This window comes from Hemibagrus wyckioides, linkage group LG21 (assembly GCF_019097595.1).
Source record: "Hemibagrus wyckioides isolate EC202008001 linkage group LG21, SWU_Hwy_1.0, whole genome shotgun sequence".
NCBI lineage: Eukaryota > Metazoa > Chordata > Actinopteri > Siluriformes > Bagridae > Hemibagrus > Hemibagrus wyckioides.
In genome coordinates this window covers 9,368,688-9,396,405 of record NC_080730.1, presented here as the reverse complement: position 1 = coordinate 9,396,405, position 27,718 = coordinate 9,368,688, and the positions used below count along the sequence as shown (strand labels likewise).

Below are 27,718 nucleotides of genomic sequence, written 5' to 3'. Positions count from 1 at the left end.
AGGAAAGAAGGGTGGGTGAAGCTTAAAGGCAATTGTATGTCAGAAGAGATTCTGTGAATGACAGAAACAGCCAATCAAATAATATCGTTTATTTTTTGCCTAGAAATCTTTAATTTCTAGGTAATAACCCACTGTTTTTATAGTGAAAGACTTCCTGCATGTCTGTTCCTGTGTCTGAGTTCATGCCTCTTAATGGCTTTTAAAATGTATGCTAGGCAGTTACAGTTCATAGCTTCAGGGCTTTGACTTTGTAGCTTTGTTGAGATTCATAAAAGTAACTGAAAGATCTGTTTTAGAAGGGAAGAAAATGAACAAGGCATGGCTTGTGGTAGATGGTAAAGGTCTGTGTATGTATTTTCAGCAGTTTAGCTCTCCTAATAGCTGTGTGTACATGCCGCCTCATAATCTGATGAGATAATAAGCCTTTAACGATTGAGGTCAAATGAAACATTTTTTCTTATAATCTGCTAAATAATCTAGTAAATAGGACAAGTAAATTCCAGGTTAGAATTTGTGTGCGTTCATCTCTGATGATCAGTGTACTGTATAACATGGTTGTAAATGTTGGGGAAGAGGATGGAGGAACAGAAAAGCTTGGTGATTTATTAGCTATATGGAATATTCCAACACTTCTTGTTATGGTTACACTGACACTGAATGTTTTGGATTGTCACAGCATTGCATTGTCCCATAAGTACAAATACACAAACAAGACACCACAGCAAATACAAAAAATACCCTGGTAAATCCAAAATACAGCTAAAAACAGCACAGCAATAAATAAATAAACACAGCAAAACAAAAAAAAAGAAAGATTAAAAACAGGGCAGCGAAACAAAACATAAACTAAAAACACCACAGTAAAACAAACAAAAATAAAAAATAAATAAAAACACCACAGCAAAACAAAAAAAATAAATAAAAACAGCACAGGAAAAACAGAAAAAAATTAAAACACCACAGCAAAAAAAAAAAAAAAAAAAAAAAAAAAAACAGCTAAAAGCTAAAAACACAGCAAAACAAAAAATAAACTAAAAACAGGGCAGCAAAAGAAAACATAAACTAAAAACACCACAGTAAAACAAACAAACAAACAAAAAAAATAAAAACAGCACAGCAAAACAGAAAAAAAAAAATACCACAGCAAAAACAAAAAAACCAGCTAAAAGCTAAGAACACAGCAAAACAAAAAATAAACTAAAAACAGGACAGCAAAACAAAACATAAACTAAAAACACCACAGTAAAACAAACAAACAAACAAACAAAAAAAATAATAAATACAGCACAGCAAAACAAAAACTAAACTAAAAACAGGGCAGCAAAACAAAAAAAACAACAGCTAAAAGCTAAAAACAGCACAGCAAAAAACCCTACATACCCCACAGTAAACTAAAGAACACCAAACTGAATTCATAAACATGTAAAATAAACGTAAGTATGTGATTTAGCTGTTGTGTTTTGTTTTTGTTTTTCTGGCTTTATTGCGTTGTCTGATTTGCGCTGGTGTCATTAGCTTTGCTGTTGTGTTTTAGGATTTGTTGGTTTTGTTGTTGCATTTTTTTTTTTTGGCTTTGTTGTGGTTTTTGGTGTTATGTTTTTTGGTTTTGTTGTTGTCTTTTTGGTTTGGGGGTTGCACTTTTTGATTCGTTGTTGTGTTTCTGAATTTGCCGCTATATTTCTGGTTTGAAGGATATTGGTTATTGTATCAGATCGAAACGGGGCTCAACGCATCTCTACTGATAAACATGGTGTTAAAACAGCAGCAGTAGCTCTGTGGTGATGGACTAGAAGTAAATATTCCTACTCCTATATGCGCACCTGACACTTTGTTGTGGGTGCTGACTGAGGCTTTTGTTGTCTGTGGTTTGCTCTTCGCCACAAGAGGAACATACATTAAACTATCTGTTCAAAGATCATGGCCAAGTGACAGTCTTAAGAGTAAGATCAGTTCACCGTCTGCGGTCAGGCCAGCTCCCAGCTGCTCAGAACCAGGGCTCATGTTTGAGCCGTGATAAGCCGCTCTCTTGTTTCAAGTGATTTGCCCTTGTCTTTGGAAGCCTTCCAGTTATCTTCATTAAAAGATTTCTGTCCCTAAACCCAAGCCTTTAAAGAGGTCTTGTGGTTGAGCTTTGATTTCAGCTTAAACCACACGTCAGCTGGATGCGAGTCACACGTGTAATTAAAAAAAAATAGGACAGGTTTGTGCTAGCATGCGGCCTTTTGAAGGACTTCTTCTTTCTTGTGTTTGATTAGCACCTACAGCCCCCAGCGGCATGTCAACAGTTAGAGCTTGTATATCAAACATGGAAGCTTCTTTTTACAGCTTCTCTTTGCATAAACCCGAGGCTTGACACTGTTCCTACACAGCCTGGGTGTGAGGACCTGGAATATGTTCAGACACGTCCTTATAGAATTCAGACAAGTATCTTATAGAATACAATTCAATTCAATTTATTTTTGTATAGCGCTTTTAACAAAGAGCATTGTCTCAAAGCAGCTATACATGAGAAACAACACAAGAAAACAACAAACATAAACAGACAAACAGTCCTAGATGTTATCCCAAGTGAGCAAGCCTGAGGTGACTGAGGCGACTGTGGCAAGGAAAAACTCCCTTAGATGGTAAGAGGAAGAAACCTTGAGAGGAACCAGACTCAAAAGGGAACCCATCCTCATTTGGGTGACAATTGTGTGATGCCGATACAGCATGTGTATAGTGTTATGTAAATCAATAAGGAGGTTGTTGTCCACAGCACTGCTTGAATACCCGAATCCTCACAAAGCAGAACCCGGCTGGAGCTGGTCCATCTCTGGATGCCACTGGAGCTGGCACAGTCTCTGTATGCCTCGGGATGGGTAGGAGAAGGGAAACAATGGAACAGCATTAGCGTAGCTGCTGTTCATAATATTAGCAGTACTAGATGATAATGTGCATTTAATCAGATGTACTGGAGTACAAGGTTATGGGATGTGTTAGATGTATGCCAGACTAAAGAGATAAGTCTTTAGTCTACTGGAGAAGCTGGGAGACTGTGTCTGAGTCCCGAACACTGTCAGGAAGACTGTTCCAAAGTGTAGGAGCTAAATACGAAAACGCTCTACCCCCTTTTGTGGACTTTGATGTTCTGGGAACTACTAGAAGTCCGTAATTTTGCGATCTTAAAGAGCGTGGTGGATTGTAACGTGTTAGAAGACTGGAGAGATAGGTGGGAGCTAAACCAATTAGAGCCTTGTACGTGAGTAGAGCTAATTTATAGTCAATTCTAAACTTAACAGGTAGCCAGTGCAGGGATGATAATATTGGGGTTATATGATCAAATTTTCTTGATCTGGTAAGAACTCTGGCGGCTGCCTTCTGGACTAACTGTAGCTTGTTTATTGAAGATGCAGGACAGAATACTTCACTACAGGGGCTCAAACATACAGATATGGACTATTGGATGTCATTGTGTGTTTTAAATGGTGCAGGGAGTTGAACATCAAAGACCTGGATATGTTATTGTTGCATCAGCAGCAATGTTTTTAGCTTTTCAGTACAATGCTTTAGTGAGGTATTTAGCTATGTGCTGTCCATATGTCTCGACATCCCTTAAGATGGAATATTGTGCATCAAATATCACAGTGCAGCATAAACATTGGCTGTGAAAAGAACAATATATTCATCGTCAAGTTCCAGAAAAAGTTTTTTTTGTTTGTTTTTATGAACAAGATGATACAATGTCAGTGTCGGTGATCCTCTGATTCCTGGCCGTATCAGCCTGAAATAGGTTTGATCTGTTTGATCTACTGACATTTTATCTTATACTTGGTTAAAGCACCCTATGCTTGTTATACAGTGCTTAGTCTTGTGGGTAAGAGCCTACCAACGCGGCCATTTTGAGAGGATTTTGAGCTGGACTCCATTCTAAAATGCTGATCATACTCTCTGAAGGCATTGCTTTAATGACTTGTGTTTTTTGGTTGTTTAGTGCTGGAAGGTGAAATCTTTTTCATTGTTAGCTGTCTGATAGAGCTCTGCAGATTTTTGCCAAAATAGACTGGTATTTGGAAATATCCATGATTCCATATCTGTATCTTGACTAGAGTTCTGCTTTGGTCTGATCAGATCATAACCCCATTTTGCCACAATTTCTGATCAAATTTACCTGAGCTTCTTTTCTTGTGAGAAAGTGCTTCCTTTCCAACACCCTACCCTGAAGCCCAGACATGGATAATGAAGAATATGAGAGCTTGTTGTCACATACAGGGAGTGACTGGTACATGTCATATATTCCTGCAGTTCCTTTAATGTTGCTTGTTGCAGCCTCCCTGATATGTTTCCTTCTAGTCCTTTCATCAGTTTTGGACGGACGTCCTGTTCTTGATGATGCCACCCATTTTCTCTCTGTGTTGATGAAGGCCTGTATGGTGTTTTCTGTGGTACATCTAATATTTTAGAAATTCTTCTGATCGATATCTTTCACCAAGTGAGAATGCATGCATCTCTTTACGGACCTTGGCTTTAGCAGTCAGATGAAACCGAGCAGATGATCTTAATTTGGGGTTAACCAGAATCATTTCAGTGATCACAGCTTTATGATGATTACTTTAGAACATGAGATTGAATGTGATTGGTTCACTCTGAGCAGTCGCATTGTAAAAGAGAGCACAACCAATCGCAACTATATGACATTGTTCATCAAAAGTACAGCACAAAAAGTGACGTGTAGACATTTATATATACGTGGTACATTTCACAAATAGTGCACATCCCCATATTATACACTGCTTTATGCTTTTTGCCATCTTACCTTTAAACCCCATGTGAACTACATGTCCATGTTGGTGCTATAATACAGCCAAAATGACGTTTATTGCTGTTTCTTTAGCGCTGGCTGATGTAAGCAGTTAACACTTGTAATGCATTCAGGGTCATATTCTCAGATGAGTTTAGCACGTTTAGTGAAGATGAAGTACTGAAACAGTACGTCAGTGACGTCAAAATCAGTGACGTCAGTGCAGCTTTATAACAAACAGTGAAAGATCCAGTTATTCCCATTTTGAAGGTTTTCTCCACTGAGCCAGAGAGAATGGGTGAAGGTGTGACAAATGATTTATTGCTTAAACATGGACATATTATAACATAACACAATTGTGAGGGTTATTAATTTTGGTGCTTCTTTGCCCTCAAGCTTTTTGTGTTCTGAAAGAATTAATTTGTTTTTCCCAGAACAGCAGCGGGACTGATCCGCATACAGAAGTAGTTCTGAACAATTATTTTTTAATGGGCTCAAGTAACTAAAGAAACAGGACAAAGTAACTAAGACTTCTTTAAAAGAAAAAGTCATACAATTGAACAGTTTCTAGTTATATTACAGAGTGACTTACGATCATTAAATGGTCAAATTGCTCTCCTGATTGCGTTTTGTTTGTTATGGCAGTGATCTCCCAGTTTCCAGTGCATATCTTCTTATCCGATGCAAAAAACATTAAGTACGATGTCCTCCGACAGCAACTTTTTATGCCAACAGTAACAATGATGCTAAATGACATCATGCGACTTTATATTTGTCACAGGAAATGACCAGTTGTTCTTAAACATAACTATTCCTGGATCTCATGCCTTTCAAAATGTGTGGTGGATAATTATACATTTCTAGGATGTTGATTATAGCGTTGAGTTATAATCTATAATAAAATTAAAGGTTGTGTGGAAAAAATGTACAGCAGGCTATGGTGTCGGTGATCCTCTGATTGCTCTTCATATCTGCATTATCTTTCTATCCTTTCGGTCAGATTTGTGTTATTGTCATGACATACAGCTTTCTGAAATCCTGGAAATGTGTACATGTTGAACAAATCGCAACAGTCTAAACGTGACTCGTGACACATCTATATGTTTACCTATCCACTAGGACTTGAGCAAACCTGTTTTGTTGTGGTGGAAAGTGAAGTTCACTCCGGAAGCTGTGGGTCCGTGAATTGCGCCGGACTGTTTTTCTTGATATGTGAAACAGGAAGTGTGTCGCTAAGGGAGGGAGAGCGGGAGGATTGAAGCATCCGTCCATACTGAGAGCAAACCGCAGATGTTGCTGCTACGCACTTAGCTTAGCCACCACACCCAAGAGGAGAACCTCGCTCTGTTTCCCTTCTGCTAAAACACTTTGCTTGATAGTTGGTGTTTATGTGAATTTGCCCTACATGAAGGGAGTGGATGAGGAAAGCGAAATGACTTAATGCGCTGCGTGTGATCTAATCACTTTTTGTTTTTGGTCCGGTGGGTCTGACCTTGATGTATGGTCTAATACTGTGTTTCTACTCTTATTTTATTGATTTTGAGTTTCTGTGTATGATGAAACGTAGTCAAGAAGTCTTATGAAGGTGTAGCAGTGGATCTGTTCAAAGCTTACTGGTCCTGGCTTTCATTTCTAAGTTTTGAAGTTTTCTGTTTGTGTGTGTGTGTGTGTGTGTGTGTGTGTGTGAGCTTAGTGTTTATGGTTTGGTGTTGACTTGGAGTGTGACTCATGTTCCTGAGGGAGTGCAGAGATGTGAAATGGCTTTTGGAGATGTGGAAGGGAAGCAGCTGGAGGAGGTGCTGCAGTACAGAGCCAAGGGGAAAACCCAACAATTTCCCTTCTCCACGCTGGCCAGTGGATCGAGCTATCTTATCTCCTTAAACCTCACCGCATGCAATGAGACAGCTGTTTGAGGCAGCATAGTAAAAACAAAATGTCATTTATCACATTGACGAGTATTCTCTAAGTGTGGCATCACATGCAGCCGCAAGGTTTCGACAGAATTTAGGATGTTGCATTGCTGCATTGCTTCATACAGTCAGGGTATGTAGTAAATCCTCTAATGCAATCAACATCCCCTGATTGGTAGCAGTTGATTTCAACTGATAAGCAGGTAAGTGCTGCCAGGAGGGTTTTGTAGTAGAGTGGAACAAGAGAACTTGTTTCTTTTAGTTTTACATGAACTTATTTGGCAGAGGATTGTATTGAATTCAATTCTCTTTTATTTGTATAGTGCTTTTAACAAAATCTCAGAGGAGCTTTGCAGAACATAAGAAATAGAGTACAAAAAGTTCAGGATTATTATTAGACAAAAAGCTTGAGATTAATATTAGACTTAGATTTAAATTTATTTGTATTAAATCCATAATCCCTAATGAGCAAGCCTGAGGCTACTGTGGCAAGGAAAAAAACTCTCTTAGATGGTAAAACGAAGAAACCTTATGAGGAACCAGACTCAAAAGAGAACCTATCCTCATCTGGGTGATACCAGAGAGTGTGAATTACCACGAACACCAGAAATTGTGATTATGAATAATTCAGAGCCTTACAGAATCATCACCGGCAAGAATCTTCATCTTCTTTGGGCTTTTCCCTTCAGGGGTCGCCACAGCGAATCATCTCTCTCCACCTATCCCTGTCTTCTGCATCCTCAACACTTGTACTCACTAGCTTCATATCCTCATTTATTACATCCACATACCTCCTCTTTGGCCTTCCTCTTTGCCTCCTGCCTGGCAGCTCCATGTCCAACATTCTCCTACCAATATACTTACTCTCCCTCCTCTGAACATGTCCAAACCATCTTAATCTGGCCTCCCTAACTTTGTCCCCCAAACGTCCAACATGAGCTGTCCCTCTGATGTACTCGTTCCTAATCCTGTCCAACTGTGTCACTCCCAAAGAGAACCTCAACATCTTCAGCTCTGCTACCTCCAGCGCTGACTCCTGTCTCTTCCTCAGTGACACTGTCTGTAAACCATACAACATGGCCGGTCTCACCACTGTCCTGTACACCTTCCCCTTGATTCTCGCTGATATTTTTCTATCACACAGAACTCCCGACACCTTTCTCCACCCATTCCAACCTGCCTGCACTCGCTTCTTTACCTCTTCATCACTGGCAAGAATAATCATTGGTACTGTATATTGGCAAAACCTAGGATATGAACTCAGAACCTTCTGGTCAGTAAACTGTAATCACTGAACCAGCACTGGCTTCTTCACTGGCTTTAATGAAGGGACAGCAATTGATTTGAAGAACGCCAATAGAGTGCATTGTGGGAGTTGAAAATGTCACTGTATCCCCAATAAAGATGTCACACTCTGCAAACATGGTGATATAAAATGACCTCCACAACTTCAGGATAAAATATATAGCTATATGTACTGTATATAGTCTCAGGAAGAATCCAATTCAATTCAGTTTTATTTGTATAGTGCTATTAACAATGGACATTGTCTCAAAGCGGCTTTACAGAACATAAGAAATATTGTACAAACAGTTAAAGTTTAATATTAGACTTATATTTAAATTTATTTGTATTAACCCATAATGAGCAAGCCGGAGGTGACTGTGGCAAGGATAATCTCCCTTAGATGGTAACCTTCAAAGGAACCAGACTCAAAAGGGAACCTCATCCTCATTTGGGTGAAAAATGAGGATCCATACCCATTACAATGATGATTTAATGATTCAAACAGTGTGTGTGATGCCTTGGGATGAACTGCTATCCCATCCTGCCTTGCACCTCATGTTCCCTGGAGTTCCCTGGGCTGTGATCCTGACCCGGATAATGGAGATTGGAATGCTACACCGCTAACACACATGCTGATAAAATTATAAAGCAACTTTATTCAGAACACCCGATGCCCATGGCCTCAGAGAGCCCATTTGTCTTTTCATGCCTTTCCTCCACTCGCCCCTCGGAGAGTAGCTCTCAAAAAGTATGGTGTGTTCCTGGCCAAGCTCAGTGTGCTAGCTCTTGGGACAAATGAAGAACAAAGTGAAATGTCATCTAATTAATCCTGGGACTATGCCATCAAGGAATAAAGTTCACTGTTACTCTATAGTTCATGAGCAAATATGGCTTCCTCTGCATTTTCTATAGTAACAGCTTATTCACGAAGATTTGTAGCTGTACTCACCGTCCAAATTATTAGGAACAGCCAATCATGTGGCTGCAGCACAATGCATAAAATCATTCTGGGTAAGCTCTAGTGACTGTTGTGTGTGAAAATCCCAAGAGATCAGCAGTTTCTGGAATACTCAAACCAGCCCATCTGGCACCAACATCCTTGTCACAGTTAAAGTCACAGAGAAACACGTCCGGATGTTTGATGTGAACATTAAACTGAAGCTCTTCGGTGTAAATTTATTCCTTCTGCTGCTGCTAAATGATTGGCTGATTACATACCTGAATATATGAGCAAGTGTACAGATGTTTCTCATAAATTGGACGGTGAGCGTATACCTAAAAATAAATCTTTGATACTGTCACGCTTTCTGTAAGGAGAGATTTCTATTTAATGTTTATGGAAGAATAAAAAGATCCACGCACATGCTTTTCTACTTTATTGGTCTGTTCAGTCACAGAACAGCTTTTCCCAGTACACAGTTTAGTTTGGAGCAGCTGTACTTTAAATATTATATTTATTTTACACACATTATGTCAGATAATGGCAGATTATATTATGTGTCATCTTGTGCAAACAGTGGTGGAGTCTTCAGGACTGTAACGGCAACATTTAAGTGCAATACAGAGGCTGCATGTGTAATAATGTGACAGTAAAGCGTCTGGATCAGTGTGCAAGACGATAACTCCATTAAAATGACAAGAGAAAAAAAAAATCAAATGCAGCTTTTTTTGTTTTCATGTGGAAGATTTATACATTTTAATTATATGATTATACTAAACTGTGTGTGTGTGTGTGTGTGACAGAGTGTGTAATGAAATGAAAAGACATAATGTGACACTTGTGCTTTTCATGGCAAGCAGCTAATGATAATCCATAAATCTTCATTGTTGTGGGATTAGATGTCTTCCAGTTGTGGAGTTTCTAGGAATTGTATGATTTTGTAATGAACCAGTTTTTTAAGAGTACCCATCTGTTACGCTTTCTTTCTTTTTTTTTTCACCCGCATGGATAGTAATACAGAAGACAAGGCACATGAATAAACCTGATAAGGGATTTCACTTTGCATTGATGAACTGACAGCGGGTCAGGGTTAGAGTTAGTACTAAATGCTAGTTACATGTACATCTCCGAACCCCAGATAAACCTCAAGGCCGGCTAGAATGACCCGACTACGTTCATGTGCATGCGCAAACGCTGCATTTACACTTAAAATGTGTCCAGGATGTTGTCCACGTATGCATTGAAAAGACAAGGTGTAAATGCGTTTGTGATCAGACTGTTATCCAACTAATGCGTCCTGGTTCAGCGGTATTTAAGGACACATTGTGATCAGAATTTGGTGTAATGTAAACGCAATCAAGCCGTCATGCCTGCTTCCACAGGTCGAAGTCACACAAAACCCCGCCCACTATCATTCCTCTCTTCCGAACTGTCAGAAAGATGGAGGACATTTATAACTAAGCTTACTTCATTTTGTAGCAAACCATTACAATTCCCGAGCAACTCTTCTGAGGGTGGAGTAGATCGCAAATATAACAGAAAGTTCGCTTTCGCCCCCGAAAGTTGCAGATTCATTCCTTTCCTGCACACAGCTGCCAACGATCCTTAAAACCTCCTGGTCCTTATCATTTTACAAGATTTGTAAGATCTCCCGCGACTGAAAATATTTTATAAAATCTGCATCAGGGACCATTCTTCCTCCGCAGACTTAATTGCGCGGGAACCCATTCACGCATTCTGATCAGTAATTGAATGACTTTTTTCAGCACTGTTTATACCTCTCAGTCATTTTTTTTTTTTTTTTTTTTTTTTGCTTTTTGGTTTGTTTAATTGTGTGTAGTGATACAACAAACCAAACCAAATAGTGAACGAATCAAAAGCAGCTAATTTCCCTCTGATTCGGACTTGGCAACCGGAATAATAAGTGTGAAAGGGTCTTCTATGAAAACAACCGTCCTTGGATACATTCAATTTTATTTATTTAGCCAAGCAACTAGTTTCTACCACGGGTTGATGGCATCGTTCATCTTTTACGCAGAGCTTTGATGTGGGATTTTAATAAAGTTTGTACTAATCAGCTTTGAAATCAAAGCAAACCAGATTGAATTTATGTTTCCTTATGCATCACCTCAAACATTTTCCGTCTCTACAGAACTCCTATTTAATGGCCAATCTGCTGGTGGAAAGAGGATAATTGAGGCATCAGTTCGGTGATTAGACTTGGTTTAACTTGGCACGAGATTTGTTTGGAAGCACTGCTACGCATTCGGTGGAACTGGGATCAACAACTAATCAGTTTTACTCCAAATGATCTGGTCCTTTAATTGTTTGGTGACAAACCTTTTAAAGCTTTCGGTAAAAGAAAAATCCTTGTTTTGTTTTGTTTTGCTTGCAAACTCGGGTCTAATTGCAGCTTGTGTGGTCTCCGACTCATTAAAATCTCCATGTTTACAGCAGCTTAGCGATAAAAGGCAAAGGGCTCATTTTCACACTGTTTTTTTTTTTTTTTTATTTTAAAGCAGATGGGAGTTAAGCCTCCCCAGTTGGCATGCAGTTGGGATAATACATGAATTGTCTGTGTCTCTCGGCATGTGTAAGCCATTGAGAGCGCGTCCAATTTGCAGTTTTGCTGCCTGGTGTGTAATTGTAGCAGATAACCGTCAGCAGTTAGAGAAGACGGTCCACATCAGACTTCGACATGTGTCTATAATCGCTTATAGGTTACATGCAGTAACTGTAGAATATATTTGCACTTTCTGTTCCGTTTACCACGTGTAAAATGATTCACATAAGTGCACACCGTGGTACTATGTGTAACATATAAACATGTTGTACATTACATTCTATTCCCTCAGTTTCTTTCTAACTCTAGGGTTACTATTCGTTCTTTTTAACTCAACTTACATTTTGTTCATTTATATGCAGTCTTGAATCTTAGATAGACAGACAGACAGACAGACAGACAGACAGACAGATAGACAGACAGACAGACAGACAGATGGATAAGATAGACACAGACAGATAGATAGATAGATAGATAGATAGATAGATAGATAGATAGATAGATAGACAGACAGAGAGTATGCTACCAAGATAGCATCTTGAAAGGAAAGCTCTCCATTTTGACCTTAATTTTACATCGTTACATGATCCTGAAGCTATTCAGTGGAGAGAGTTCATCAAAGTAAAGATGATGGACATTGCACCCAGAATCGCATTATTCATGTATAATGTGTTGAAGCCAGTTCTTAATGAACATTTTTGTCTAAGCAGCTCTGGCAAGAAAGAGTGATCATTTCCCAGCTATTCGGAAGAGACTGCGTTATTTTTAATAGGTTTTTGTATGGTTCCTTGCTTTGATTGTATTATAGAACTGAACATTCAAACTTGTAATTCCTCTGCCACACACCAGGAAAAGCCAAAGAAAACCCTCCCTCAACCCAAAATCCCTACTCGGGGTGGTCTCTTCAAATAAGAGTTCCTCAGTGTTCAGAGTGCGAACAAATGACGAACGTCGAGTCGTCTTTGTATTTTTCCCACTTTGATTTTGAGCAGATTCAGTCTGAGCTCTGACTTCCCACTTCCAAAGTAATGCAAATGCAGCATTAATGCAACAATTTTTTTTTTTGTCATTATGGCTACAAAGTTGAAGTCTAAACAATCACACACCCTGCACTCATTTGATTAGTGACCCTCTCTTGTATGTTATGGGACCGCAATTGCGTTGGAGGTGGGGTGTAGTTTGTGGCAGGTGTAGTGGGGTGGCTGGGAGAGAGGGAAGTGATTGTTGGACTGGTGGGAGGGATTGATTGTTTGTGTCAACAATTATTTATTCTGAAATAACCTAAACCCTTAGTGTGTCTTATGTTCATACAACTGGAGCAGAAGATCACATGAAACTTGTGGGACAAAGAAAAGCCACCTATATTAGAATTCAATTCAGTTTATTTGTATAAACTTTTAACAATGGACAGAAGTAAAGAAACGTATGAAGTTTAAAGTTAAGTTACTATTTATCCCTAACATTTATCCCTAATAATAACTGTAGGTATGTTAAGGGTTTGATCAAATGTTCTGTGGGAGAGGGTTCGATTGGTCCAGAGAGTTTGCTGTGGGATTAAAAATCAGTCCCGAGCAAACTTTTAGTCCAAAGCCCTGCTATAGTGTGGTAGTTTGTGTAGAGTGTTCCATCAGGGAGATAATTTACCCTGCCATGTGACAGAGCTGGTATTATTTTCATTAGTGCTTCCACTACTGCTGTCCTCCACTACTCGCATTTATTCTTCGATCTCTCAAGAGTAGCCTTTTTCAAAGGAAGCTTTATATTATGTTAAACTGCTTTATCACAGCTTATAGAGCCCATAGACGTTGAGGTAATAAATAGATAAATATATATTAATTATGATGCATGAGCCATGGTTTATGCAAGAATTGGAAATTTTTGATGGAAATAAACGCTTTAGCATGGTCACTTTCATCTGTTTTTCCAGTTATCATCACATATACAGTATATCAACATGGAAGATGCAGATGCCATTGTTGTCATTCATGCCATAGAGGGAACACAGATTATTAGGTGTGCTATTGTCTTCCACTGGTTTAAGAAGATGTACACTGTGAGCAGAGTGCAAGCAGGGACTACAGCAGGGCTAGTTATGGCAGAAGAAATAGAAGGGAAAGTCAGAAGCTAACTTGGACATGGGATATATTAAGTGAGCCCTCCAGCTCTGTGCCTTAACGTAAGAGAAAAGCTGTTATCAAGAGGCCTGACTAAACTAAAAGGGTTATTTCAGCCTTGACTTAAACACTGACACTATGTCTGAGTCCTGAACACTAATTGGGAGGCTGTTCCATAACTATGGGGCTTTGTATGAGAAAGCTTTGTCTCCTGTCTTTCATTATTCTAGGTACCAACAAACAGCCTGCACCATTCCATTTCATGGACAGTTGATTTTCATATAAAAAAAACCGTTGGGCTTTCTTTTATTCTATATTTGATATTACAACTGATTCTGATAGAATAATATACAAATTCAATCCATAATGCAGCAGTCTGATAATAATAAGACCTCTAAATCTGCTATTGTACATTGCATCATGAGTTAATGTAGCATTCAGTTATTTTCCCATCTGATTACAAATATCAATTCTTTTTTTATTTTCCATTCTTTAAGTAATCAGTAATCCATTTATAATGTATAATAATCTATTTATTATCACTTATTAGTATCTGTTATTTATGATTTAATGAAGAAGACGATCTTAATGAAGACGAAGTTGATTACAGGGTAGCAGTGACCAAATACATAACGTACTTTGGGTTCATCGGAGTCGAGAAGTATGCAGGGCCTGTTCAACATTTTATAGTGTTTTTCCTGTTTGTAATTTAAGTTTCCAAATTCAGTGTAAGAACTGAGGATGACCCAAATGACTGGGTCACACTATCGTCTAGCCGGATGTCTCTAAATGGTAATCATGGCCACGTACACTTTGGCTTGGTATTATTCAATTCAATGCAATTCAATTTATTTTGTATAGCGCCTTTTACAATGAACATTGTCTCAAAGCCTTTCAGAAATCAGTGGCCCATGAGGAACTATTAGGTCAGTGTAGTTTCTAAAATTATTACTACAGGTGTTATTCCCTAAATGGTCGGGTGATACTATTGTTTAAATGGTAATCACAGTCACATGATTGTTTTTGATTGTTCTTATACTAATAATTGATTACGGTTATTCATTTAAGGTTATAAACATATTCTTCTATGATATGAGCGCTTATGTTAATAAATTAGTATTTCACAATGCCTTGCATCTTTTTATCATCTCATATATGATGCTGCATCTGCAGTCTCCAGCTTGTTTGTTGAGGATTGGGTGACTAGTGTGTTTTTAATGATGTCAGTAATTGACAGACATAAATCAAAACATGAGGCTTGTGGTTATTGTGGGACTAAATGTCCTTTTACACAACCGACCACCAAATGCCACAAAATGTTCTCGAAGGGAAGGGTTGGTAGTGCGTACTTTATTTTTCTGCATTAATCTATTCTCTACAGTGGAATAATCATGAATTATACGGTCATTAGAAGGGGGGAAATGGGCAGCGTTTCCAATAATGCTTGGTCATTTGTTGACCATTTCCTTTTGATTTCATTCTTTGGACTGCTCCTGTGTTCCAGCTCATAAACCTTCAGGTGTAAATGTGGAGCGCACATGTCAAAACATAATGGAAATCAGTGTTATCTTCCAAGTGTACCGTTAATGTTAGCACATCACATTACTCACCACTGGCTAGAGAATGGAGAAAATCTTCGCCGTATTGTACGGTTCCTTTCAGTAATTATTTTACAGCCCAGACTAAAGCACAGCGCGTTCTGCCATGTGTCATTACATTAAAAAATATATAATAAAAAAAACACACAAAACAGATTTTCTCCATCCATGCAGATGAGCTTTTCTTCATCCCATTTCCGTGGGCTATTATTTGAAATTAATGTTCCATTTGGAGAACTCCTAATGGCTTGTTCAGTTTTATTACACCCACTACACCTTCTGCTTTTCGCGCATTAACACAAGGCAAAAGAAAAAAAATAAAATAAAAATCCTTTCCTTTGTCACCTTGCTGATCTGTTCTGGTGATGTTCTTATCAGTTTATGTTGTTTGACTTAAACTAGCTTCTGTTCTTATACACAGTTTACACACTCGGTTAGGAATTGCCAAAGCAGCGACATGTACAGCTGAGCTATTTCACCAAACCTTGTAAATGTCTAATTGCTTAAAAGTCTGGATAGTGGTGTGTGAATGGTCCCAACAGTTACGAAAGATTCACCGTGGCCCCAAAATGCGATCGCAATACACCTGACAATAATGTTCAGTTTACCGAGGCTGCAGCTCAACTGCATTACAGCTTACTAAATACATTCACTTTGGCACAGTGGTGGCTCAAGGGTTAAAGCTGTATGTTACTGATGTTACTGATGTGGGGTGTGAACTGAGGTTCACACCCCACATCACTAAGCTGCCAATGTTGGGCACTTAAACCCTGTGTGCTGTATGGCTGACCCTGTGCTTATAACTTTATAACAAGCTGAGAAATTCTAATAAAGCACAATTAACCGTGCTGTAAATGGATAAGGGACAAATAAAGGCTGCTGCTTAAAAAACATACTGTATAGTGTGTAACGTCGTGTATAGAATGAGCTGCCTCTTAATATTTTAAGGCCAAGAAAGATCTGTTCGCGTTTCCTTCTCAGATATGAAGCCGAGGTACAGTACTGTGGAAAAAATCTCATGCTTCCAAAGTAAATAAATGTTAGAGATAATTATTTTCTTAAGTAACAGACATTGTTTTTGATATTTAAAAAAAACGCCACCGAGTCTCTGCTGGGTTTTTACCTGCAAAGACAGAAGAACTGCAGCAGAAGGAAATGAACCCGTATCAGTTCTTCCTGAAAAGCATGTAACCGATATCAGCAGCTACGCAGCTCACGTACACCTTGAGCTTTATGGGAGACGGAAATCAATCACACACAATACTGCCCACTGTTCATTTCCCAAACTTGACTTATTTCAATAGCTATTAAATTACTATTGCTACTGAGAAGCAATTAATTCATTATCATGAGTATCGATTTATCTTTAATATTGTATTTAATACACAGTCTAATACTGTAGAATGTCCATGACCCAAGTTAGTTCCTCTTCTCCCTTCCATTACTATCTGCTCTAAACAGTCACGCCCTAACCAGTTTTTTTTTTTTTTCCCCCCCTTTCTTGCAGAATAAGACAAAAATAAACAGACAAGATTACAGATTGCCATGTTACCAGGAAACCACTAAGCACTCTGATCAGATGATTTTCCTGCCATGAAAAACTTAAGGAACAGTTTTACTTCCTTGGTACTAAGTGCTTACACTGGAGACTTCCTCCAACAATTACACCGTATCAACACACGTTTTTATCTCGACGCGTCCGCAGTTGAAGTAGAAGTTCCCTGAGTAACAAGTTTGTTACTAGAGAAATACTAACACAACGGACTCGGGGTGTTATTACGAACCCGCTGTCGAAGCTGCTTGTTACAGAAAATCAATCACCTCGAGTTATAGAGCAATCAGCAACACTGATACACACAGTTACACCTGAAAAGGTAGCATTCTGGATAGCGCTGCACCACACATATATATATATCATATCCAATTACTGCCCTGTGAGAGAGAGCGCATAATTACAGTCTGAGTAATTCTAATCTTCCAGGAATGAAGTGAGAGATGTGATCTCACGACCACAAAGCGGAGGAGAAGCCGAGAGGCCACACAACGTGCTGCTTTACTGTAAGAGCTGCCGATGTGTCACATTCACTACCAGAATATTACCTCTGAATAGTATCTCATGCGTTCTGAAGCTTAGCCCTAGACATCTCTAAGCCTCTAACAGGAAACTGGTAATCATACATTCGTTCTAAAAAAAAAGCCATGTTATTACCCATAGTGCACCGAAAGCTTACGTTACTGCAGCATCTGTAACATACATGAGATTTGCTGTGGAGACAATGCTAGCTTTAGGACTGTAATCACTCAAGGGAACAATTTATAACTTCAGAATTCATGTGAAAAAAACTTCCTTTACAGCTTTATACACTTATAAGAGTGATTATTTATATCCGGTGTCACCCAGATGAGGATGTGTTCCCTTTTTTGAATCTGAAAAGCCTTCCCCAAAGAATGCAGGATATTCTAACAGCAGTGGGTTATATTTCTGCCTCACAGCTTCAGGGTCCATGGTTCAATCCCTATCTGAGTGGAGTATCTAGCTGTGCAGCTTCATGTCAGGTTTTCTCCGTGTTCTCTGGTTTCCTTCCACCTTCCAAAAACATGCCAGTAGGCAGACTAAATAGCTTGCATGGTGCTTTTCTGGGAAGGCTTTCCACAAGGTTTAGGAGTGTGTTTATGGGAATTTTTGACCTTTCCTCTAGAATCGCATTTTTGAGGTCAGGCAGTGGTGTTGGACGAGAAGGTCTTGCTCACAGTCTCCGCTCTAATTCATCCCAAAGGTGTTCTGTCAGGTTGCGGTCAGGACTGCAGGCCAGTCAAGTTCCTCCACACCAAACTCACTCATACATGTCATTATGGACCTTGCTTTGTGTTCTGGTGTGCAGTCATGTTGGAACAGGAAGGGGTCATCCCCAAACTGTTCCCACTATGTCGGAAGCATGAAATTGTCCAAAATGTCTTGGTATCCTGAAGCATTAAGAGTTCCTTTCACTGGAACTAAAGGGGCCAAGGCCATCCCCTGAATTCAATGATTTGGAGGGGTGTCCCAAAACTTTTGGCAATATAGTGTATCTCAGGGTTATTAGGACACAGCAGAGAAGCATGTATAATAAGTGTAAGTGTACAATATATACTAGACTACACTACATCAGTAGACTGTGATGACCATGAGAAGAGTTCCAAAAATATCATGCCATGAAGTGTTCTATTCCTCTAAGATCGGTTCCCAAAACGACATTTTTATTCAATCGATGAATGTCGTCCTTTTTAGCCGTTTGAAAACAAAAAAAAAAATGCAGCTTGCCATGTTGCTAAGAAACCTGAAGTACTGACACTGGAGACTAATTCAGTAATCTCACAGAAAGCTCACCATACCAACAACTTTTATTATGAAAGCACAAACAAAAGTGTCATTAAACGTCCACCAGAGCAGTCCCTGAGAATGAGCAGCACTGTCAGATCTGCTGGTATCTGACCAATCAGAATGTAGAATTCAGCAGCGCTGTGGTGTAAAGTTCATTATTACACACTGCTCACAGTGGAGTGCTTTATAGAACTGATTGAAACTGAAGTCTGAGCCTTAGGCCTGTTGTTACAGCCAGCTGGTGTGTGTGTGTGTGTGTGTGTGTGTGTTGGTCAGCCTGCCCGGATGCCATTGCAGTCTGATCCAGACTATGCTGAGTGTTTCTGGAGCAGGAATGTGTGGAATTTTCTAGCATCAGCGTGGCAGAGATTTTGACTCTAAACTATGCGGTCAGTTGTGTGTGTGTGTGTGTGTGTGTGAAAAGTTTAGTCACAGGCCTCTATCACTTCCTGGAGAGAAAAAAAAAATGGCACAGACTGTCTTTCTCCCTCTCCTCTTTCTCTCTCGCACACTTATCTGTGAAGTTCTTTATTTTCTGACTTTGGCTGGAACTTCAAAGTGCTCGCTCTGCTCTGAGCCAGTGTGCTGTGTGTGTGTGTGTGTTGTGTGTCAGGGGTTTTTTTGCTCGGCATTTATTAGCATGTCAATGACACTCAGCAGCTTTTGACAGCCAGGTGTGCTGTAGGAGGAAAAAAAATTTCCTTTTACAAAAGCAGCCACACATCAATCCCACACCCAGCTTCTCCAAACTCCTACTGCATACAGCAGCTTCGGTTTGCTCTCCAGTCTGACACAAAGACCGAACCGCTGATTCACACCCAGACACACACACACACACACACACACAATAAAGCCTCATCTTTCAAACAGAAATTAGATGCATGAAAGAAACCTATTTTCACGATTAAGCAATTTCCAACTTTTTACCTCTGCTTGTCTTTTCTCATTTGCTCTGTTTACTTTCTCAAAAAATGAGTGTAAAATATATTGGCTTGCCATTCTATAAAGATATGTGTGTGTGTGTGTGTGTGTGAGAGACCAATCAGTGATGATCATTATCTATCAAGGCTCCGCCTTGTAGTTCCTGGACCTCATAACCGTAGGCATTTTTCCACCACAACAACTTTTTATTTTTCTTTTACTGGAAGAAACGGGATCAGTTTTAGTGCCCAAAACATGTTTAGTTCCTGCTCTGGGTCCAGATGCAGGTAATTTTCTGTAGTCCAGGAACTCTGTACTGACATCACTGATTGATCAGACCTGAGCTTTACAGATAACTCTTTCTATCTGAGACCCTGGGGCACAGAAGACAGATTTTCTTCATCATAATCTATATATATATAGATATAATATATATATATATATATATATATATATATATATATATATATATTGTTATAGCTCCTGTCATGTTTATACTGAAACCTATAATCCTGGACATTTATGGAAGGAGTCTCCAGTGTTAAAGCTTCGTAGCAGTCAGTAAGTTTTTCACTATGAGAAAGTCTTCAGGATTTTCTGGTTTCTTTCTAAACCTGCTTTTGTTTTGAAACTTCATGAGAGAGGAAAAAATGATTGCCGGAGAAGGAACTGTTTGTAGCTGCTATAGCACAGTTGATCCCAGGCACTAAATTAGTATCATGGAGTTTCCACACCTTTGGATAAAACGTATGACAGGTCAATCTCTATTCATAGCTTCATATCAGGCTGGATTCCATCATCCCGTCGTTGTTATTTATTCTAAACAGCACATGGTTTATTCTTTACATATGCTATACAGCATCATGTAAACATATGCTCTCATAACTTCATCAACTTTCCGTTCTGTGTTCTAGATTTGGGACATGAGCGATGATGAAAGTATTTGAAGAAGGACGAACGTGACGCAGGTCAGCACGGACACCTCGGCCAGCCTACACGACATGACCGAAGAACCAGAGTGACGCCGAGACGGAGTATAACGTGTTTAACACACATTCCTCCACTGATGTGGATCCAGCACTCACTGATTACAGAAACACAGCGCTTCTGTTCATGTGAAGGACACAGATATAGTCCTGCTGAACTTTTTAATGTTCCTTAAACAGTCTCTAATAAATATCATCTCTATAGTGTCTAAACAAACTCCTTGTGTTTACAAGTACAATAAAAAATGGTCAAAAATACTATCCAGGAGTCTTAAATATTCTGTGTAGGTGACGTAATGATCAGATGTGCATTCATTAGTCAGTTTTATGTCCTCTGTGATGGTTCTGTGGTTTCCTCTCACCTTAATAACAGCACCAGTCCTGTCAGTGGTGTTTCACATGGTTTACTCTCCACACATGTGACTAAGCTCTGCTCATACTGCAGGTCAGTTACTTCCATCTGCTTGGAACTGAAGTACAAAAGGCAACCTCATGATCCTCTGCTATTACACACATGCATCTGTCCAGGTGTGTTGGTCAATAAGGTGCCACTGCTGTAGATATAACACAGTGATATTTTGTCCTGTGGTCTGCATGAATTTACTACAAACATCAGCTCTGACAGTATATTATCGTTTCTATAGCAACAGCTAAAGTGGGGGAGACGCATTGAAAAAACGATCACTGCCATTCCCGAGTTCTGAAAACACTCACGAAGTCGACATTTCCGTTGCATAAATCTCTTCGCCACAGATGTTTTGGACAGAACTCTCGCTACAACTGAGGAATAAATGATTTGTATTATTGTTTTTGTTTTCGTGAAAACATCTGTTGTACATGAGCAGTTAGATGTTGTTACGTAAGAATTCGGGCACATGCCTAAAGTGTACTTTGTTTTAGAAGCCTTTACAAATCACCTGACCAGAAGTTCTCAGTCACTAAGCATTTACTGATAGAAACTATAAATGATATCAGAATTTATATCAGGCATAACATTATGTCTGATATTGTGTTGGCCCGCCTTTGCTGCCCTGACCAGACATGCACTGTGTTTTCTGACCCCTTTCTGTCAGAACCAGCATTAACTTCTTCAGCAATTTGAGCAACAGTAGCTCGTCTTTTGGATCGGATCACACGGGCCAGCCTTTGCTCCCCACGTGCATCAATGAGTCTTGACTGCCCATGACCCTGTCGCCAGTTCACCACTGTTTCTTCCTTGGACCACTTTTGACAGATACTGACCACTGCAGACCGGGAACACCCCACAAGAGCTGCAGTTTTGGAGACACTCTGATCCAGTGGTCTAGCCATCACAATTTGGCCCTTGTCAAACTCGCTCAAATCCTTACACTTGTCCATTTTTCCTGCTTCTAACACATCAACTTTGAGGACAAAATGTTCACCTGCTGCCTAATATATCCCACCCACTAACAGGTGCCATGATGAGGAGATCATCAGTGTTACTCACTTCACCTGCCTGATCGTGCTGAGATGGTAGTCGACATTGTCCTCAGAAACAACTCTCTACTGCAGACTATTTAACAGCTAGCTAACAGAGACTTGGAGAAGAGTAGAAGAGTGTTTGCTAGAAGAGTGACAGAAAACACATATGTAACTAACCATATTAGAGCGGATGTTTTGGCTGAGGTAGTACAAACCCTAGGTATACAGAGAGAGGAGCGTGTGCCATCAAACACATTCTGACACACTTCACGTGACAAAGGTTGTTAAAGGAGGAACAGAGTCAAATGGTGTAGTTTAAGAGCTCTTTATTGTTCATCAAGGCTACTTTAAGTACAAAACAATGGCCTGCCAATTGGTTTATTCAAAAGAGAAACAAGGCCACAAAATGAGAGTATAATACAGATTTACAAACCATTCAGAAATACACTAGCAGTGAAAGATCAATGTTCATTTCTAGTGTTTATTCTTTTGGAAGCGCACATGATCTTCCTCAGATTTCGCTGTTTTTAATGGCAGTTAAACACAAACGGTAAAGTCAGAGTGGAGTTCCATTTAAAGTGAATGCAGAGCTTCTTGCTTGTTGTCCTAAATTTGCTTCTTTATTTATTTATTTTTTTTACCCTGGAGCTACAGGACTGATGCAGCCAACGAGTCGACGGAAGCGTCAAGCCTCCAGTTTAGCATCATACGCACTGCGTGTCCAAATCATCACACACTTGCTTCAAAAGACATGTGGCTCAGTAACACCATTGGAACAGAAACAGTTTGCATTGAAAATGTTATCAAACAGAAACACAAACCTGCATCACTTTTAACTTACAATTCCTCCTTCAGACTGGAAATTTTGAAAAACATCGCTCTTATTCGAGTTGGATGCTAAACTGGAGCTGCCTTTACTTTTTTTTTTTTTTTATTTGTTTAAACTTAGTCTCATAGCTCCGGTGCAAAACTCGAGAAGCTAATTTCATATCAGTTTGGACATTGTTTGGGTTAAAGCGTGACAAAAGCATGAATTTCACTTTTAGTGGAACTGCTCCTTTAATGATTAGTGATTTTTGTTTGCTTGCCTCCAGAGACGGCTAAGAAGCCTTTGTGTTCGACACTGGATCGAGACTGCTCAGTAGCCTTCAGAAAATAATACACAAGTGGCTATAACGCAGTGTTTTCATACAATAACTGTGTTCCTGCACTTTAAACCTTTTACAGACAAGTCTACAAATGAAAAAGATCAACTTTTTTCTTCAAAAAAAAAAAAAAAAAAAAGCATGATTACAATAAAGGACAGGGAAAACAAATTAAATAGCTACATATCATTAACAAATTAATTGTTCCTCAAAAAATACCTACGATTTTTTTTCTCTGTACATTCATTACGCACAGCGTAATGATGGTCTTATAGTTACCTATATATTTTTTTGTTTTTGTTTGTTTTTGTTATGTGATTTACCTACAGCGTGTAAGGTAAATGTGTGTCAAGAAGAGAAAGTTGAGTTTCCTACCTAGGAAAATGGTAGGGAAATGTGTGGATATTGACCTCGGTACACTTTGTGTCTTTTTCTCTTCGCTGTCCATGCATAAAGGAGGACGACGACGATGGCCTGATGCAACGAATGACCATTTTCTCACATGTGCACAAGGTGAAAACGACTTCTCTGTAGAGTTTTATTACTAAAAGTGACGCCAGTCTGGCAGCAAGCTCTCCGAATTTGTCGATGTCGAATGGATTTGCTGGGATCTGACGGAATGTAAGGACAAGCTTAAGATGAGCGACGCCTCGGGCTGTGCATCGACCTTCTACTAATTGCCGAAAGAAAATGAGAGCTGGAAGCGAGACCTGTACTAAGTTCCCTATGGGAGGAATGTCTTTCACCTTGGTACAGGCTTGGTGTTTTAAATAAACAACGTAAAGACTAACAGCTGCAGGCAAAACTTAACAGAAAAACTAAAAACTTAGCTCTCGATATTTTTCGGCAGATTGTCAACTCTCAGCTGACCTGTCTGTAGCCGCGAATGTTTCAGTCACGCGAAAAAAAAACAAAAAAAAAACAACGTTAACAGCATCCTGTACCACCGATTAATATCATAAACATCCACTGTTAATATATAGATGGCCTGTCCGGAGGCTGTCCTCTGTATCTGGCTTTTACCATAATGTATATTGAATATAAAATAATAATATGGAGTACAACTGTACCAGCAGTAAGTATATCTAGGATTGTTACTGACAAAAATAAACTACAATCTGAGGAAAAAGCTACTAGTATTACGAATGAAATGTCTACACAATAATAGATACCAGCTATTTAAAAATAAGTCATAACTCATGCACCGTTAAGCAATAGTTTACCCTCAAAACCTTAGCTACTCTACTGAAACCACAGTGCTTGGGGGGGAAAAAACAAGATGAAAAATGCCCACGGTTTAACTCGACACAGTCCAGTTGTCAGCACCCACCAAAAAAGAACAAAAAAAAATCAAAGCTCCCCCCTCCCCCAAACGTAGCTCTAATTAATAACGTCAAACAAACATCACCCAACCATTGCGTCAGCAGTCGTTAAAACATTTTGGCCAAGAAACGAGTCTCCAACAATTAATTTATGGCCGTTATAGTGCAAAAGACTTTCTGTCAAGGATCCACATATGAAAACAGAGCAGTATGGGAGGGGAGAGCTGGGGGGGGGGGAGTTTTACTAAACAAAAACCTCTTCTCAGGATCATCACCTCTGTCTTGGAACACCTTTCCACGCTGAACTGTACTGAATTAAAAAACAAACCCTCAGGGCATCTCAATTCTCGCCTCCTTTTAACGAGTCTACTTTCAGAGATAACCCCTTAAGAAGATGTTTGGCTTCATAAAACTCCCACAAGCCAAGAGAATGTTACAGGCATAGAGTGTGGTGCAAGACAACCGGAGAGAAGACGAAGAGATGTAGCCAAGTGTGAAGAAGTCAAACTGGGCAAAGAGTTTGCATCAGAGGTTTCTTTGGTATCTGAGGCAGGTGGTTAGGATGCTATAGCTGACTCTCCTCTAAACCAAAATCATATCCTGCTTATTAATTCTTTTGTTGTGGGCCTCCAAGCTAAACATATGGAAAAAAAGGAAAAAAATGTAACAAAAAGAAATGTCAGTTTATGTACATGGCTATATGCTAGCGCTGCCAGAAATGGAGCTGAATCATGCACAGTCGCTTTGAGAGTGAAGCGGTTTTGGAAGGAGAGCGGGATGCACAGCTGGTCCTCTGTTTCAGGAAACTAGGGATGGCGAGTGATTGATGTTGACCATGTGAGTGTTAGTCGAGGAGTCGGGGCTTCCGTTGGAGCCTCCCTTAGCTTTGATTTGGAGCCAGGTCTCTCCCAGAGCCTTGGTGAAGTGATCATCCACCGATCCGGTGATGGACACCGAGTTGGTGACTGGCTCCGGCTCTCTGTAGTTTTTCCCCAGGCTGCGGCGAAAATGCTCCTCAATCACAGGGTCGCATGCTGCGTTTGCTAAAACAGGAACAAGGACGGAGATTTATTACAGAATTCAGTCAGTTAATTATAATTGTACTAGTATCGGTTTTATCAGACATCTTAAAATTACAGACACTCATATGCCAATATAAATGGATTGTTTCGAACGAGTTACATTTAAAACGAGACATTAAGAGTTTGTCATTTCCTGAACTACTGAAACACAGATGAAGTAATGATGCATACTCAATTTTCCTCCAATTACGCACTCACCGGAACGTTCCTGCCTCATACACATCAATTCCGCTTGATATTAATCATTTTGCCTAGGATGTGGTGTGTCTTGAACTTTATTTATTTATTTCTTTTCTGTGGATGAAATTTGTGAACAGGTTTGCCTTAACTACTTTTTTTGTACCCTTATACAGACGCTAAACTGCTGCATTACAAAACAGATAACACTGGTGGATCAGGTAATATATTGTTCTATTTACAACAAAAAAAAAACACCAGGAGTTGAACAGCCCAGCCAGCAAAAATGGAAAATTTTGTCCCTAAGCCGTCAAAAAAGAAATAAATTGCAGTGTCTGTCATCTGCTTTTTTGCTGAGTATTCTGAAAAGCAGTAACGGTGATGTCAGTCACAGTTGTTATGGGCCAAGTCTCAAAACCTCAAAACTACATACCGTTGAACTAAAGAATATATCAAAATATTACCACCTGCCACCGCTCATACAGGCTGTGTACTATTTTACCTGCTGTGGAGTTTAGGATTTGGCCTCGAGATGACTGGAATAATGTCTGTGTCGATTATTTTGGGGGGGGGGAAATAGTCACACTTTTGATTTACAATTTATTTTGGCAAGTGTGAAAAAAAATTCCGAATTTCTAACTAAGTAGGAGCGACTTGCTCAAATTCACGTCCAGAGATGAAGAGAAACATGATTTATAAATCCTTGTTGATGTCAGAGCATACATGATGGATAGCCAAGTTAATAAAATGACAGAAAAAGAGGACAGGAAAGCTTTGTGGTTACATAAGCCCTTCTGGGGTAAATTACACTGTGCTCAGAGAAGAACTGCAGGCTCCCAACAGAGAAATCAAACCTTATTTCCCATGACCCCACACTCTCATTCTCTCGGTCTACTGGAATCTAGAAATCTGGTGTAAACACAGTACCAAGCACAATCTCTTCTTTGATTTTTTTTTTTTTTAATGGCCTTTGATGCTTTTGGATTTATGATGTAGTTTTATTAGCATTCAACAAAGCGATGTCTAAATCTCGACCTCATTTCACACTAAACAGTGTTCCATGAAATGTCGAAATAAGTAAAACACCACCATACGCATATCTGTATGAGGCGTACAATTTTGCCGTCAGGTTCTGGATATAATAAAGACTTTAGTACACTCACAGTTAGAAGGTCTCCTGTAGTTTGAAGGCGAGCAGCCGTTGTGAGACACAGTGCAGTGAGAGAGGTTACAGTTACGGTTGTTCGCAGGGGCGCACGTGATCACCGAGGGCCGATTCTGCATACACAATACATCGATTAAAAAAGTCAAGTCATAACAGATGTCAGCACAAGAGTTCTGTTATGCATCATCTATAAAGCAGAACCCTTTAAGCTCGTTCGACTCTCTGTACTCAGGTAAGTTTTCCAGTGGCATTTGTCAACATTGGTGAAGTTAACAACCAGTTTTATATTGGTAATGTTCAAGATCATTAATGTCAATTATCATTGTGCAAATTGCACACATTTTATTTGCCCATAAACTTTTACAGTTACAAAGCAGATATAGGAAATGTACAATAAATATTTTAGCAAAATGTGTCAATTACATGATGATTATTATGGACAATATTGTATAGACTTCATGTACAATAAGTCTGGAAAAAATAAATAAGCATAAATTGTGATGTTAGTGCGATTTACCTGCTGGCGCTCTATGGGGCTGACGCTTGGTGAGCTGGGGATCTTGGCGCTGTTTTTGGTTAGTGCAAGCGGCTGCTCCATGGCCAGGTTGGGCATGTGTGTGTAAAGGTGGGCAGCGTGCAAGCGCTCGATGGGGCTGCGGCTCCGTTCGCGAGGCTCCCTGCGGTAATCGCCATTTGTGGGCTTTCCTCTGAAATGAGAAATAAAGTTCTAAATGGGCCCGGCTATTAATACTGACACTTTAGAACTGGTACATTATTAATACTGGAAATAGTGCTTTCAGTGGGGAGCTGGCAGACCGTGTGGGTTCACTCTAAGTTTGTATGCGACCTACTGAAATATCTTGCATACATTCACCTAAATATAACTACCTTTCCATGACTGCCCAGCTCATTTCAGTACGCTTACGG

The 27,718-nt window shown here is 39.5% G+C and overlaps 2 protein-coding genes across 8 annotated transcripts in view; one reads left to right on the top strand and one right to left on the bottom strand.

The window, feature by feature from the left end:
* atg7 (ATG7 autophagy related 7 homolog (S. cerevisiae)) overlaps positions 1-20,718 on the top strand; it is a 103,139-nt gene extending 82,421 nt beyond the window's left edge. For both annotated transcript variants that reach the window (XM_058374055.1, XM_058374054.1), the window contains exon 20: positions 20,386-20,718. In XM_058374055.1, coding sequence (XP_058230038.1) covers positions 20,386-20,418 — 33 coding nt within the window. In that variant the 3' untranslated portion in view covers positions 20,419-20,718. The remainder of the gene's footprint in view (positions 1-20,385) is intronic.
* A 1,809-nt stretch (positions 20,719-22,527) lies between these two features.
* vgll4b (vestigial-like family member 4b) overlaps positions 22,528-27,718 on the bottom strand; it is a 39,524-nt gene continuing 34,333 nt past the window's right edge. For all 6 annotated transcript variants that reach the window (XM_058374057.1, XM_058374059.1, XM_058374058.1 and 3 more), the window contains 3 exons: positions 27,309-27,498; positions 26,790-26,904; positions 22,528-25,410 (listed from right to left, as the gene is read on the bottom strand). In XM_058374057.1, coding sequence (XP_058230040.1) covers positions 25,166-25,410; positions 26,790-26,904; positions 27,309-27,498 — 550 coding nt within the window. In that variant the 3' untranslated portion in view covers positions 22,528-25,165. The remainder of the gene's footprint in view (positions 25,411-26,789; positions 26,905-27,308; positions 27,499-27,718) is intronic.